Below are 11,844 nucleotides of genomic sequence, written 5' to 3'. Positions count from 1 at the left end.
TGCTGACAATGAGATGCAAAATTTAGTTGTGTGGGGTAGAGTTACAATGTAAGTTGAATTCACGTCTTTACTAAGTTTCTCACTTGAAAACTAGGGCTTTCATTGGGAAAGAATGATGCTTGAAATGGGGACATCTGGGTGATCATAGAAGAAGCTGAAAATTTGGAGCTCTAGAATCACTCTGAGTCTCTCTTGACAGTAGAAGCAAACTACCTTTCAGTGTCTGAAAAGACTGACTCTTTTTGCTTAATGGCGTTATCTGGAGCAGTTGCCTTGCAAGAAGGTGCCTCTCTCCCTAGGACTCACTGCAACCATACATGGTTGCCACTACAACCAAAATTAGATAAGATCTCCCCATGTTCCAGGAGGACAAGGGTGAGGTTTGACCCTGGAGGAAACATTATACTCTAAAAGAATTTAAAGATGTTCATTTATATTGACAGAGACCTGGCATATGGATATACAGGTTTCTCAGCACCATTTATTGAAAAATACTATCCTTTCCGCACTGAATATTCTTGATGCCATTATCAAAAGTCAGTTGACTATAAATACATGGATTTATTTCTGGGTTCTCCATTCTGTTCCATTGGTTTATGTGTCTGTTTTTGAGTTACTATAACCTTGTAGCATATTTTGAAGTCAAATAGTGTGATGACTCTAGCTTTGTCCTTTTCTTTTTGCTCAAGATTGCTTTGGTTATTCAGGGTCTTCTGTGGTTCTTACAGTTGTGGAGTCTGGGAAGTCCAGGGTTATGGGATCACATATGGCAAGAGCCTTCTTGCTGGTAGGTACTCTCTGAAGAGTTCTGAGGCAGTGCAGGGCATCACATTGCGAGGGGACTGAGAGGAGTGGATTCTAAGGATATTAAACCAAGGAGAACGAACTACAACACTTGATCAGTCCAACTTTATTCATATGACTTCATTTAGCAGACACTCTTCATTTAATTGTTAGCTTGTGCAGCTAGCAATTTATTCTAACAATTTATCTCTAACAATTTACTTGGTTAATTGATTTGGTTAATTGAAACTTGGGCTCAACAGCAGACTGATATTTAATGAGACTGAGATTCTAGAATTTCCTTGGTCTGACATAGAGAAGGAATCCAAAATCTTAAGGAAATTAGAATTTGGGAATAGTCTATCATATGCTAGGCCCAGAAGATACTTCCTTCACTAAAGTATGAGAAATAAGTGAGAGGAGCATGAGTGTCTTTAAGGAGTTCTGTGGTAACTGTTACGTAGATGGGATACCATGGTGGGAGGTGCCACCGCAACACAATTATTCAACTTTTGGTTGTCTTCTTTTTCTTCTTCTTCTTTTGCGTGTGTGTGTGTGTGTGTGTGTGAGAGAGAGAGACAGAGTTCTGCTTTTGTCACCCAGGCTGGAGTGCAATGGTGCAATCTTGGCTCACTGTATCCTCCGCCTCCCAAGTTCAAGCGATTCTCCTGTCTCAACCTCCCAAGTAGCTGGGATTACAGGCGTGTGTCACCATGCCCTGCTAATTTTTGAATTTTCAGCAGAGACAGAGTTTCACCATGTTGGTCAGGCTGGTGTCGAACTCCTGACCTCCAGTGATCTGCCCACCTTGGCCTCCTAAAGTGCTAGGATTACAGGCATGAGCCACTGCACCCAGCCGTTTTCTGCTTCTTAAATCTTCAGCTCCAAAAAGTAATCTTTCTGATCAGTTCAGGGCATGACAGTTCATGTAGGGTGGATTTCTCAGACTTTACAAGTTCAGGTTAGTGGTTTTAACAATGCGTTTATTTATCATATTCATTATTACATAAAAAGACTCGAAAAGAAACTCTAATAATTATTTTCTTGATTTCTGGAGATGTATTCTGGCATGCTTCTCCAGAAATTAAGACCTATTTTGAAGTATGGCCTCGGTATTAATTAGCTGAGGAACTTTAAGGAAACCATTTAACCTACCTGAGTCTCAGTTTAATCTCAAAGAGAAAATGAAGTTATACCTAGAAAATTTAAACATAATGCCTGGCACTTAGCAAGACTCAACAAACAGCTGTTATCATTGTTATTATTTCATTTTCCATCTCAGGTTGTCAATTGACTTATTCAAATAAAACATTATTTTCCCAAACTTATAGACAGGAAATACTCAACATTAACTCTACTGTTTAAATAAACCTAAATGCCTTCTCTTTCTTTATTTGGTGTTTTTAAAACTTCTGTTCTAGCAATATTTTGGCTACATCTGAATCAAATAATATGATTTTGTTTAAAACTCCAAACTTTTCCCAGCTTAAAAAGAACAGATTATGCCTCACTAGGAATAACTTCATATTCCTTAAATATCTTGACTGATGATTACTGACTTGAGCTGAATTAATGCAAACTGCATTGAGGCTGTGGCCCAGAAAGAGAGAGGTCATGAAAAGGAGTGATAGGAGTCCATTTGTGCTGATATGTCTGCTGCCCTATTGCTAGTTGTCTTTCATCCTGGGCAAGGCAATTATTCACCAAGAAAGTGGTATTAGATCTTTCTCTCCAAGTAGAAACATCTGTTTTATGGCCGGGTGTATGGCTCATGCCTATAATCCCAGCACTTTGGGAGGCCGTGGTGGGTGGATTGCTTGAGGTCAGGAGTTCCAGACCAGCCTGGCCAACATGGCAAAATCCCGTCTCTACTAAAAATACAAAAACAGCCAGGCGTGGTGGTGTGTACCTGTAATCCCAGCTACTCGGGAGGCTGAGGCAGGAGAATCACTTGAACCTGGGAGGCGGAGGTTGCAGAAAGCCAAGATTGCACCACTGCGCTTCAGCCTGGACAACAGAGCAAGATTCCATCCAAAAAAAAAAAAAGAAAAAGAAAAGAAAAGAAACATTTGTTTTATAATCTGTTGCTTATGCATTCCTGGAGATTAGTGCGCCCATGTGATATCTTTCCAATATATCACTTCTCTGTGAAGTTGATCAAGAGCAGCAAGTATGACTTAATTCTCCGTCTATCCCCAGCTCTCATGCAGTGCCTGGTGCACAGTAGATGTGCAGCAAACCCTGAATTACAATATCACTTTGGAGCCGTGGTATGTCTTGTTTGATTTGGTTTATTTAGATCAGTTTTCCAACCATCCCTGAGAGACATGCACTTCGATCAACCATAGTGAATGACTTTCTACTTTAATGATTCTCAACTGCAGAAAGGAAATGAGAAGACAGAAGGCATGCTGCTCATCTCTCCTGGGAATGTGCAGTTGCTGTTGTATTTTTGTGGGTTGTTTTTTCAGTTGAGTACTCAAATGTCCCTAGATTTTATCAGATTGTTGACAAATGAAATCATATTAACATCTACATCCAATGTCATGCTCCTATTCATGAAAAACTCCAGCCCTTGCAAAGTCCATTCTTCTCCCAGCCCCTGGACCCCAGGTGTTCCTGAGAGTCATCAGGGATGTCTTTCCTGGGTTCTCCTGGTATCTCCTAACTATCCCTTCATCACAAGCCTTCTTGCATTGGTTCTTATTGCCTACAAGAGTATCTTCATGACCACAGCAGGTAAGAAACCCTAATGCCAAAGCCAGGAGCACTGTTTTTCAAAGTTCCCATAGCTACTGACTCTGGAGGTATCAGAGCAGTGCTGGGCTCCTTTCCAATAGGGGACTGCTTCTCCCCTGTCTTCGCGGCAAGCTGTTACCTAGGCCTGCAATAGGGCTGCTCACATCCACAGCCATGCACAAGGCCTCAGGAAAACAGCTCCTTCAGCATCTGTCTCAAATCCTTTCTCTGTCCAGTCCTAGTATCTCAGGGTACAGATATCTTTCTATGCCTTCCACTGTCCTCTTTGTCACTTCAGTACACCAAAAAATAAACAAGCACTTCTCCCGCATCTACCAGATGACTGAGATCCCCCATATGTCAATTCGGACAAATAAGCAATGACAGGCCTCACGTTCAAACGGTAAAACTCTATATCCTCATCTAGACTCAGCTATGGCATCCTGCTACACATTTTAAGACAAATGGAAGCTTGTTTATTCATTAGTATAATGTAGTATTACACTTGGTTCATAATTGTACACCATGAACCTCTTTCTACCTAACCGTTGTAATCTAAGGTCACTTTGTTATGGTTGTAAGGTTAATAACTGGGCAACATAGATTCTGGTTCTAATTCTTCCTGAAACCATCTGAGTGATAGTAAAGTGTACAGTTAACTGACTTGGGCCTATTCCCCCATCCACAAAAAAGGTGTTCAGTCCACACAGTTTCTAAAATCCCTCTTAAGCCTAATAGTATGTGAGATTTTGTGCTAATAAAACAGAATATTATTTGTAGTGGCTTTCAGTGATGTTGGTAGTGGATATGGTGTTCTCTGTCATAACAGTTTGGTATTACATTAGAATGTCAATTACTGCCTTAGTTCTAGATATGTTTCTTATCTTTTCATATATAACTGAGGTATACCTACGAGGTGTGCTGTATTCTATTTATTAAAAAATATTATTTTCCCAATAAAGTACAGATTATGTTGAATTTAGAGGGTGGACATAAAATGCATAATAAGAAAAAAAATCAACATGAAGTGCCTCTCTGAAAATATTATCCCAGCCTTGAATTGAACAGGATATATCATCCTGGATTCTCATGGCTGTCAATGCCAAAGTACTACATGATACAGGCATGTGCAACTTGGTAAGCAAAATTATTGATGCTTGTGCAAAGAAAGGTTCTCTCATATTAACAGTTTTAATATTTTACTTTGGAGTTTTATTTAAACAACCTCAGTAGTTTGGAGGACAGCTTGAGAAAGCCCTAAGAGTTTGAGACTGAATTTGATGATACTTTCTCATATGTTCGTGTACAGATAACACCGTTCACAGCGCTTTCCTACAAGACAAAAGAAAGATGAGGTATTTCAGTATAGTTGGAGAAACTAACATTTAGAAAAGTGCAAACTAAGTACTATCTACACATACATTCCTTAAAAATATTGAAAGAGAGGCTGGGCGCGGTGGCTCACACCTATAATCCCAGCACTTTGGGAGGCCAAGGCGGGTGCATCACCTGAGGTCAGGAGTTTAAGACTAGCTTGGCCAACATGGTGAAACCCTGTCTCTACTAAAAATACAAAAATTAGCCGGGGATGGTGGCACACACCTGTAGTCCCAGCTACTCAGAAGGCTGAAACAGGAGAACCACCTGAACCCGGGAGGTGGATGTTGCAGTGAGCCAAGATTGCACCACTGCACTCCAGCTGGGGTGACAAAGCAAGACTCTATCTCAAAAAATATATATATATATGTGTATATATATATATAAAATATATATGAGATCTATATAGACTATAGATAGGACCTATCTGTTAGCTGGTTTTGCCATGTTCTATATAACCTATATGTGGCAAATCACATATATGTGATATATTTAGAGTATATATAATGTTTATATATGTATAAAGCTAGGTATACAATTTGGAATTTGAAGTTTTTATTTAAATATTTTAAATGCCAACATTGATGCATTTTGCTGTTTTACATACTCTACATTTTGTAAATGATAATACTAGCTTACACTGATGTAGTATTTTATGGTTTTAGGGCACTAATATACACATGACAATCCTGAATTCTCTCAGAAAACCTTTGACAAAGACACTGCCTACATCTTGAAGGCAAGGAATCTGAATCTTGAAGAGATTTAATGAATTGTCCAAAGTCACATAAGTACTGAATGGCAGGGGTGGAAATCCACATCCTCGGATTCTGAGTGTAGTGTTCTTCCTAATGAACTCTAAAAGCTTTCTGTTTATTGGCTTATGTCATTATAAACAGCAATAAAATCAATCATCCTTGGTCTTCCCCTTGTGGCTTTATAAGGAATAAAATGTACCCTTCATTGTAGAAAGAAAAAAAATCACTGTATTAAGAAATGAGTTTAGATTTTTGTAACCTACACACGAATCTTGCATATTCCCTTAGAACTATTTTATATTATGTAGAGTCACCTTTTTATTCCCTTTGGTAGAGGTGGCGGTTTGGGAGGAGGAAAATCATGAACACACATCCTTCTACTCTGGAGAGTGGGGAAGGTGACCTGGGAAACCATCTGAAAGGGAGCAGGATGGATTCCACAAAATATAGATTGTCCAATGAAAACAACCTGACTGCTCATCCCAGTACCACCACATTTTTCTAGCTGCATATCCTTAGGTAAGTCAATGTCTGAATTTCAGTTTCCTCACTGTTAAATGGGATAATAAGCCTTACCTTACAGGATGATTGTGGAAGTTGGGGAAATAATATTAATATATGAAAACATAGGGACATGGTAGTGACATGTAACTCATTCATACACCAAAAAAACACCACTTCAGCTTCTTATCCCTGGTCTAGATTTCCTTTTCATGTTTTTGTTTGGTGTTGAGATGGAAAAACAGTGAGAAGTTAATCCTGGAGTGGAGTAATGGCAACAACCCTCAACCCCTGCTAATATCTTCGTTGCACAAATACATGCTTGCTTTGGTTTACCTGTATAGTCAAAGGATTAGGCTGCATAGTATTTTCATTCTCTTTAGTTTTTTAGTTCCTCAATCCACACACATTTTATATAATACTTGTGATGATACATTTATCTCATAATTTTTTTCTCATTCTTTTAAACTATGAGAACAAGGAAAATGGCATTCATTTTCATTGTTTTAGAACAAGTTATCTGGGTGATTTTATATTAGTTGTGCAGAAGGTGGGAAGATAGAGAGGACCAGCTCACTCACCACCACCATTTTCCCATCCACCAGCTTTCTCGTTATGGTGGTTTCTTTGCCATCCCGGTTCTGAACTTGAATCAGGGACTCCTTATCTAAGGTTACTTTACTCTGAAAAACAGAAAAAACTAAATTCAGATCAGCTTGTCGTATTTCAACCCTAAAATTTTATCAGGTGGCAAATTCTTTTTAGCTGTTGTAATACTCTCAGGTAGTTTTAGAATGGTGTTGACAACCCTATTTATTTATTTATTTAATTATTTATTTTTAATTTATTTTTAATTAATTTATTTTTTTAATTATACTTTAAGTTCTAGGGTACATGTGCATAACGTGCAGGTTTGTTACATATGTATACTTGTGCCATGTTGTTGTGCTGCACCCATCAACTCGTCAGCACCCATCAACTCGTCATTTACATCAGGTATAATTCCCAATGCAATCCCCCCCGCCCATAATAGGCCCCGGTGTATGATGTTTCCCTTCCTGTGTCCAAGTGATCTCATTGTTCAGTTTCCACCTATGAGTGAGAACATGCGGTGTTTGGTTTTCTGTTCTTGTGATAGTTTGCTGAGAATGATGGTTTCCAGCTGCATCCATGTCCCTACAAAGGACACAAACTCATCCTTTTTTATGGCTGCATAGTATTCCATGGTGTATATGTGCCACATTTTCTTAATCCAGTCTGTCACTGATGGACATTTGGGACAACCCTATTTATTTTAAGACTTTGTCAGCAGTAAATTTGTTGGCTGATTCTGCTGAAGAAAACAGGTTTTACAATAGTAAAACTGTAATATTATCTTGAAGAACAAGTAAAATGTTCTTTCTTTCTTTCGTTTTTTTTTTTTTTTGAGACAGAGTTTCGCTCTCATCACCTAGGCTAGAGTGCGATGGCAAGATCTCGGCTCACTGCAACCTCTGACTCCCTGGTTCGAGCAATTCTCCTGCCTCAGCCTCCCAAATAGCTGGGATTACAGGCACGTACCACCACGCCCAGCTAATTTTTGTATTTTTAGTAAAGATGGTGTTTCACCATGTTGGCCAGGATGGTTTCAATCTCCTGACTTTGTGATCTACCCACATTGGCCTCCAAAAGCGCTGGGATCACAGGCATGAGCCACTGCACCTGCCATGAAATGTTCGTTTTATCTTTGACTAAGTAAGCAGAGTATTATCTTTCTGCATAAAGAATTACAAATACATTTTAACTTTCAAAATAAGTGTGAAACTTCAGCCTGGACAACACAGTAAGACTCCCATGTCTATAAAAAATAAAAAATTGGCCAGGTGTGGTGCCACATGCCTGTAGTCCCAGCTACTCGTGAAGTTGAAGTGGGAGAATCACTTGAGCCAGGGTAGTTGAGGTTAGAGTGAGCCAAGATTGTACCACAGCACTCCAGCCTGGGCAACAGAGACCCTGTCTCAATAAAAAATAATACTAATAATAATACATGGGAAATGAATTCAAACTCCCATTATATGAGCTTACTTAAAAGAAAGAAGGCCTCTTTCCTCTTCTTATCCCAATAATATTTTCCAGTTTTTTGTTGTTGTTGCTGTTGTTATTTTTGGAGATAGGGTATCACTGTGTCATCCAGGCTGGAATGCGGTGGTGCAATCATGGCTAACTGCAGCTTCAATCTCCTGTGCTCCAGCAGTCCTCCCACCTTAGCCTCCTGAGTAGCTGGAGCTATAGGCATGCACCACCACAGTAGCTAATCTTTGTGTTTTTTGTAGAGGCAGGATCTCACTATGTTGCTCAGGCTGGTCTCAGACTCCTGGCATCAAGCAGTCCTCCTGCTTTGGCCTCCCAAAGTGGTGGGATTATAGGCATGAGCTACTGCACCCAACCTAGCTTTTTTATTCTAGTAGATTGCTAAGAATTTAGCATAGAAATCCATATTAGGCATTTAAGTCAAAAATTTTCTTCCATTTTATATGGTATAAGAATTTAAACTCTCATATTCATTTAGTAACCGACTATTACAGTGGCATGATAGTTCCTTTTATCAGGATATTACCCTCCATATAGTTTAACAATCCTCTATTGAGTTAATTCATTCAAATAATAAATATTTATTGAACAACTGTCACGACCAAGCACGGGGTTCTGTGAAACAGACAGGAAATCCTGTTTTGGATAAGCTTACCTTCTGATGTAGGGAAAAAGACTGTAAATGGTAAGTATAGAAGTAAATTAAATATTATAAATAAATAATATATTCCTGAGATATGTGCCCCTGAGATATGAATGAAAACTCTGTGTGGCACTTTCAGGGTGAGACAATGAAAAGCCCGTGTCTCTTTGTCTACCTTGGTGTTGGAGAAGACCACAATGTCCACAGGCGCAGCTACAAGGTAGTTGAACCTCTTTTGGCCTGGATCCCTGAGAGATTAGGAGGAGCAGATTTCCTGTTTACTCCACTACACACACACAAACTTCCCCAACGCCACCCAACACTATGTATATACTGTAAGTTAGAAATAAATCCCCATTGTGTTAACTCACTCCAGGCTTGTGGTTCGTTGTTATAGTGGCATAACCTTACCTATACCAGCTAATATGAGGTTTATTCACTGCAATTCTATGTGTGGAAAACTGCTACAAAATGGGTAAGGAAAACTTTTGTTTCTGAGAGGACTAAACAGTAATCTAGGGAAATTATTCTCAAAATGTGGTCTGCTAAGCATCTGCATCAGATTCATTAAGAATGCAATTTTCAGGGCCTCTGGGGATGGCAGTGAGCAGGAGGCATTTTTCACAAGCATCCCAGAAGATTTCTATCTTCACATATGACATCCTTAGACCTATGTTTTAGACAAAAGTTTCTCTTAAGGACTTTAGATATGTTTGCTAGAATTGCTTACTTACCTAGGATGGTATCTAATATTCTTATGAAATGTGTCTGAAAGACTGTTGGAGGCCTCACCTTTGTTTTGTGGCCGCCTGGTGTGATTTCCTCAAACTCTTCTCCCAGCTTAAAGGAGATCTCACTATTTTTAAAGATGCTTTTGGTTTTTATTGTGATGACATCTCCATCTGTACTGATGGTCACAGTGGGTTTTGCCAAACAGCCCAGTTTCCTGCTGGCTCTTCCTATACCTGGAAACCAGATAAAAGGAGTATTATCTTTTCATATAAAGAATTACAAATGCATTACATTACAATACAATACTTAAATCTGTTGTTGACTCCAAAAACTCAACATTCTCTGTATAATTCTTTGCTAACTAAACTAGGAGATCTGTGAGTTGAACCCATTTAATGCTGCATGAGTTCACATATCCCAAGCTAGCAGCTCCACCATTACATATTAAAATAGACTATTTTTGCAGAAAAAAAAATCTGTCTCTAGTTTTTGTTTAGTGATTATTCTTTTTTCACTAGTCCAGTAGTTATTAATCTTGTTGATTTGGGGACCTCTTTGAAAATCTGATTAAAGCTATCAACCATCTCCCTACTTTTAATTATATCCACTCACATACAAACAAAATACTTTGGTACACATTTTGCCAGATATTTAGCTCTTCACTTATATTCTTACATGTATACATATATGGGTTTTTTTCCTCAATGATGTATGTTTTTATTGTGGTAAAATATTCATAACATAAATTTACTGTTTGAAGTTACAGTTCAGTGGCATTGAGTACATCACAATGTTGTGCAACCATCACCATTATTTATAGGATTTTCAAAAAGATAAATGTTGTATCTATTGTTTTTCAACTTGCTTTTTCCCCTTATCTGTATGTCTTGAAAATTTTCCATGCCACTACTTATAGATATATACTTTTTCATAGTACATAACATTCCACAGTGTGCAGAGACCAAAACTTAATTTGTCTGTCTCCCTGTTGATGAGAAATTCATTTGTTTCAGTTTTTGTTATTATAAATAACCATGCAGTGAACATCCTTGTATATACAGTTCTGTGCAGCACATGTAGGAGTATTTTCAGTAGAAATAGCATTACATATGCTGCAATACCTAAGTTAAAATTCTAAGGGAAGATATATTGGGAAAATACTACAATGCAGTTCATAGGATTCATATTATAAAACACGATCACAGGATGTGACAGATTGGATGTGGTTCCTGAAGATATTCACATCCTAATCCCTCGAACCTGTGAATGTTACCTTTACATGTTAGGGGACTTTGCAGATGTGGTTAATTTAAGGATCTTGAGATGCGGAGTTTATCCTGGATTATCAGAGCAGACCTCAAACATAATCATAAGTTCCCTTTTAAGAGGGAGGAAGAGGGATGCTAAACTACAGAAGAAGAGAGAGCAGAGTGAAAATGGGAGCAAAGTTTGGAGCATTGCAGTCACACACTAAGGAAAGCCAGCAGCCAGCAGAGGCTGAAAAACAAGATCTATTCTGAACTCTATTCTGAAGATCCCTTAAAGCTTAGAGCAAATGTTTACAAAATAATCATTTTTAAAAATAGTCGTATTTTTTTGCTTTAAAATATTTATCAAAATCACTTGCTGTTTAGTATATGATACATGCTTGCTTTGTTTCTGTAAATTCATGGTAACTTATATGAGGGATGATTGTCAACTCCAACGTAGTTTTGCACAGAACTATATCTTGGTACTGAATCAATATTTATTTTTTCCTATGTGAAAAATTAGGGAGTCCAAGATTAATATTATTTTATACAGAGCAAGTTCTGTGCTACCAAAATGCCCATTTTTACTGGATATGATATACAAGTAAACATAGCTCACCCAGCTCCTTCAAGTATTCTTCGAAATTTTCACAAGAAACGGACTTCCATGTTCCTTGGAGCTGGTCAACCATTCTGTCTGAGATAAGTTGATCTCAGAGAAAAGTAGTTTCAGGTGTATGTTGGTATACCCTGAAGTAGTATGGGAACTTATTTTTAATACAATTCTGGGTAGAGAATGAAATGAGAAAAGTCAGGAAATAAAATAAGGAACTCTAACCCTTGCAATGTTCCTTGAGTATCATCTAAAGTAGAAAAGCGTTCTTAAATGTAAATAAATCAGGATGAAAATGGAAACATGGTAGAGTGTTTAGCAGAACTAGATATACCTTTTCCAACACTAATTTAGAATCAAAACTAAATGTTACTCCCC

General features: G+C 38.2%; 1 protein-coding gene across 1 annotated transcript; it reads right to left on the bottom strand.

The window, feature by feature from the left end:
- Positions 1 to 4,711: 4,711 nt before the first annotated feature.
- On the bottom strand, positions 4,712 to 11,608 carry FABP12 (fatty acid binding protein 12). Its single transcript, XM_011989766.1, has 4 exons — positions 11,473 to 11,608; positions 9,664 to 9,836; positions 6,740 to 6,841; positions 4,712 to 4,854 (listed from the first exon to the last, which is right to left on the bottom strand). Exons 1-4 carry the CDS (start codon positions 11,543 to 11,545, stop codon positions 4,780 to 4,782), a joined length of 423 nt encoding a protein of 140 aa, XP_011845156.1. The 5' UTR covers positions 11,546 to 11,608; the 3' UTR covers positions 4,712 to 4,779.
- Positions 11,609 to 11,844: the final 236 nt, after the last annotated feature.

The sequence above is a fragment of the Mandrillus leucophaeus genome, unplaced genomic scaffold (genome assembly GCF_000951045.1).
Source record: "Mandrillus leucophaeus isolate KB7577 unplaced genomic scaffold, Mleu.le_1.0 Scaffold361, whole genome shotgun sequence".
In the NCBI taxonomy this organism is placed as follows: Eukaryota; Metazoa; Chordata; class Mammalia; order Primates; family Cercopithecidae; genus Mandrillus; species Mandrillus leucophaeus.
This window is presented reverse-complemented; position numbering and strand designations above follow the sequence as displayed.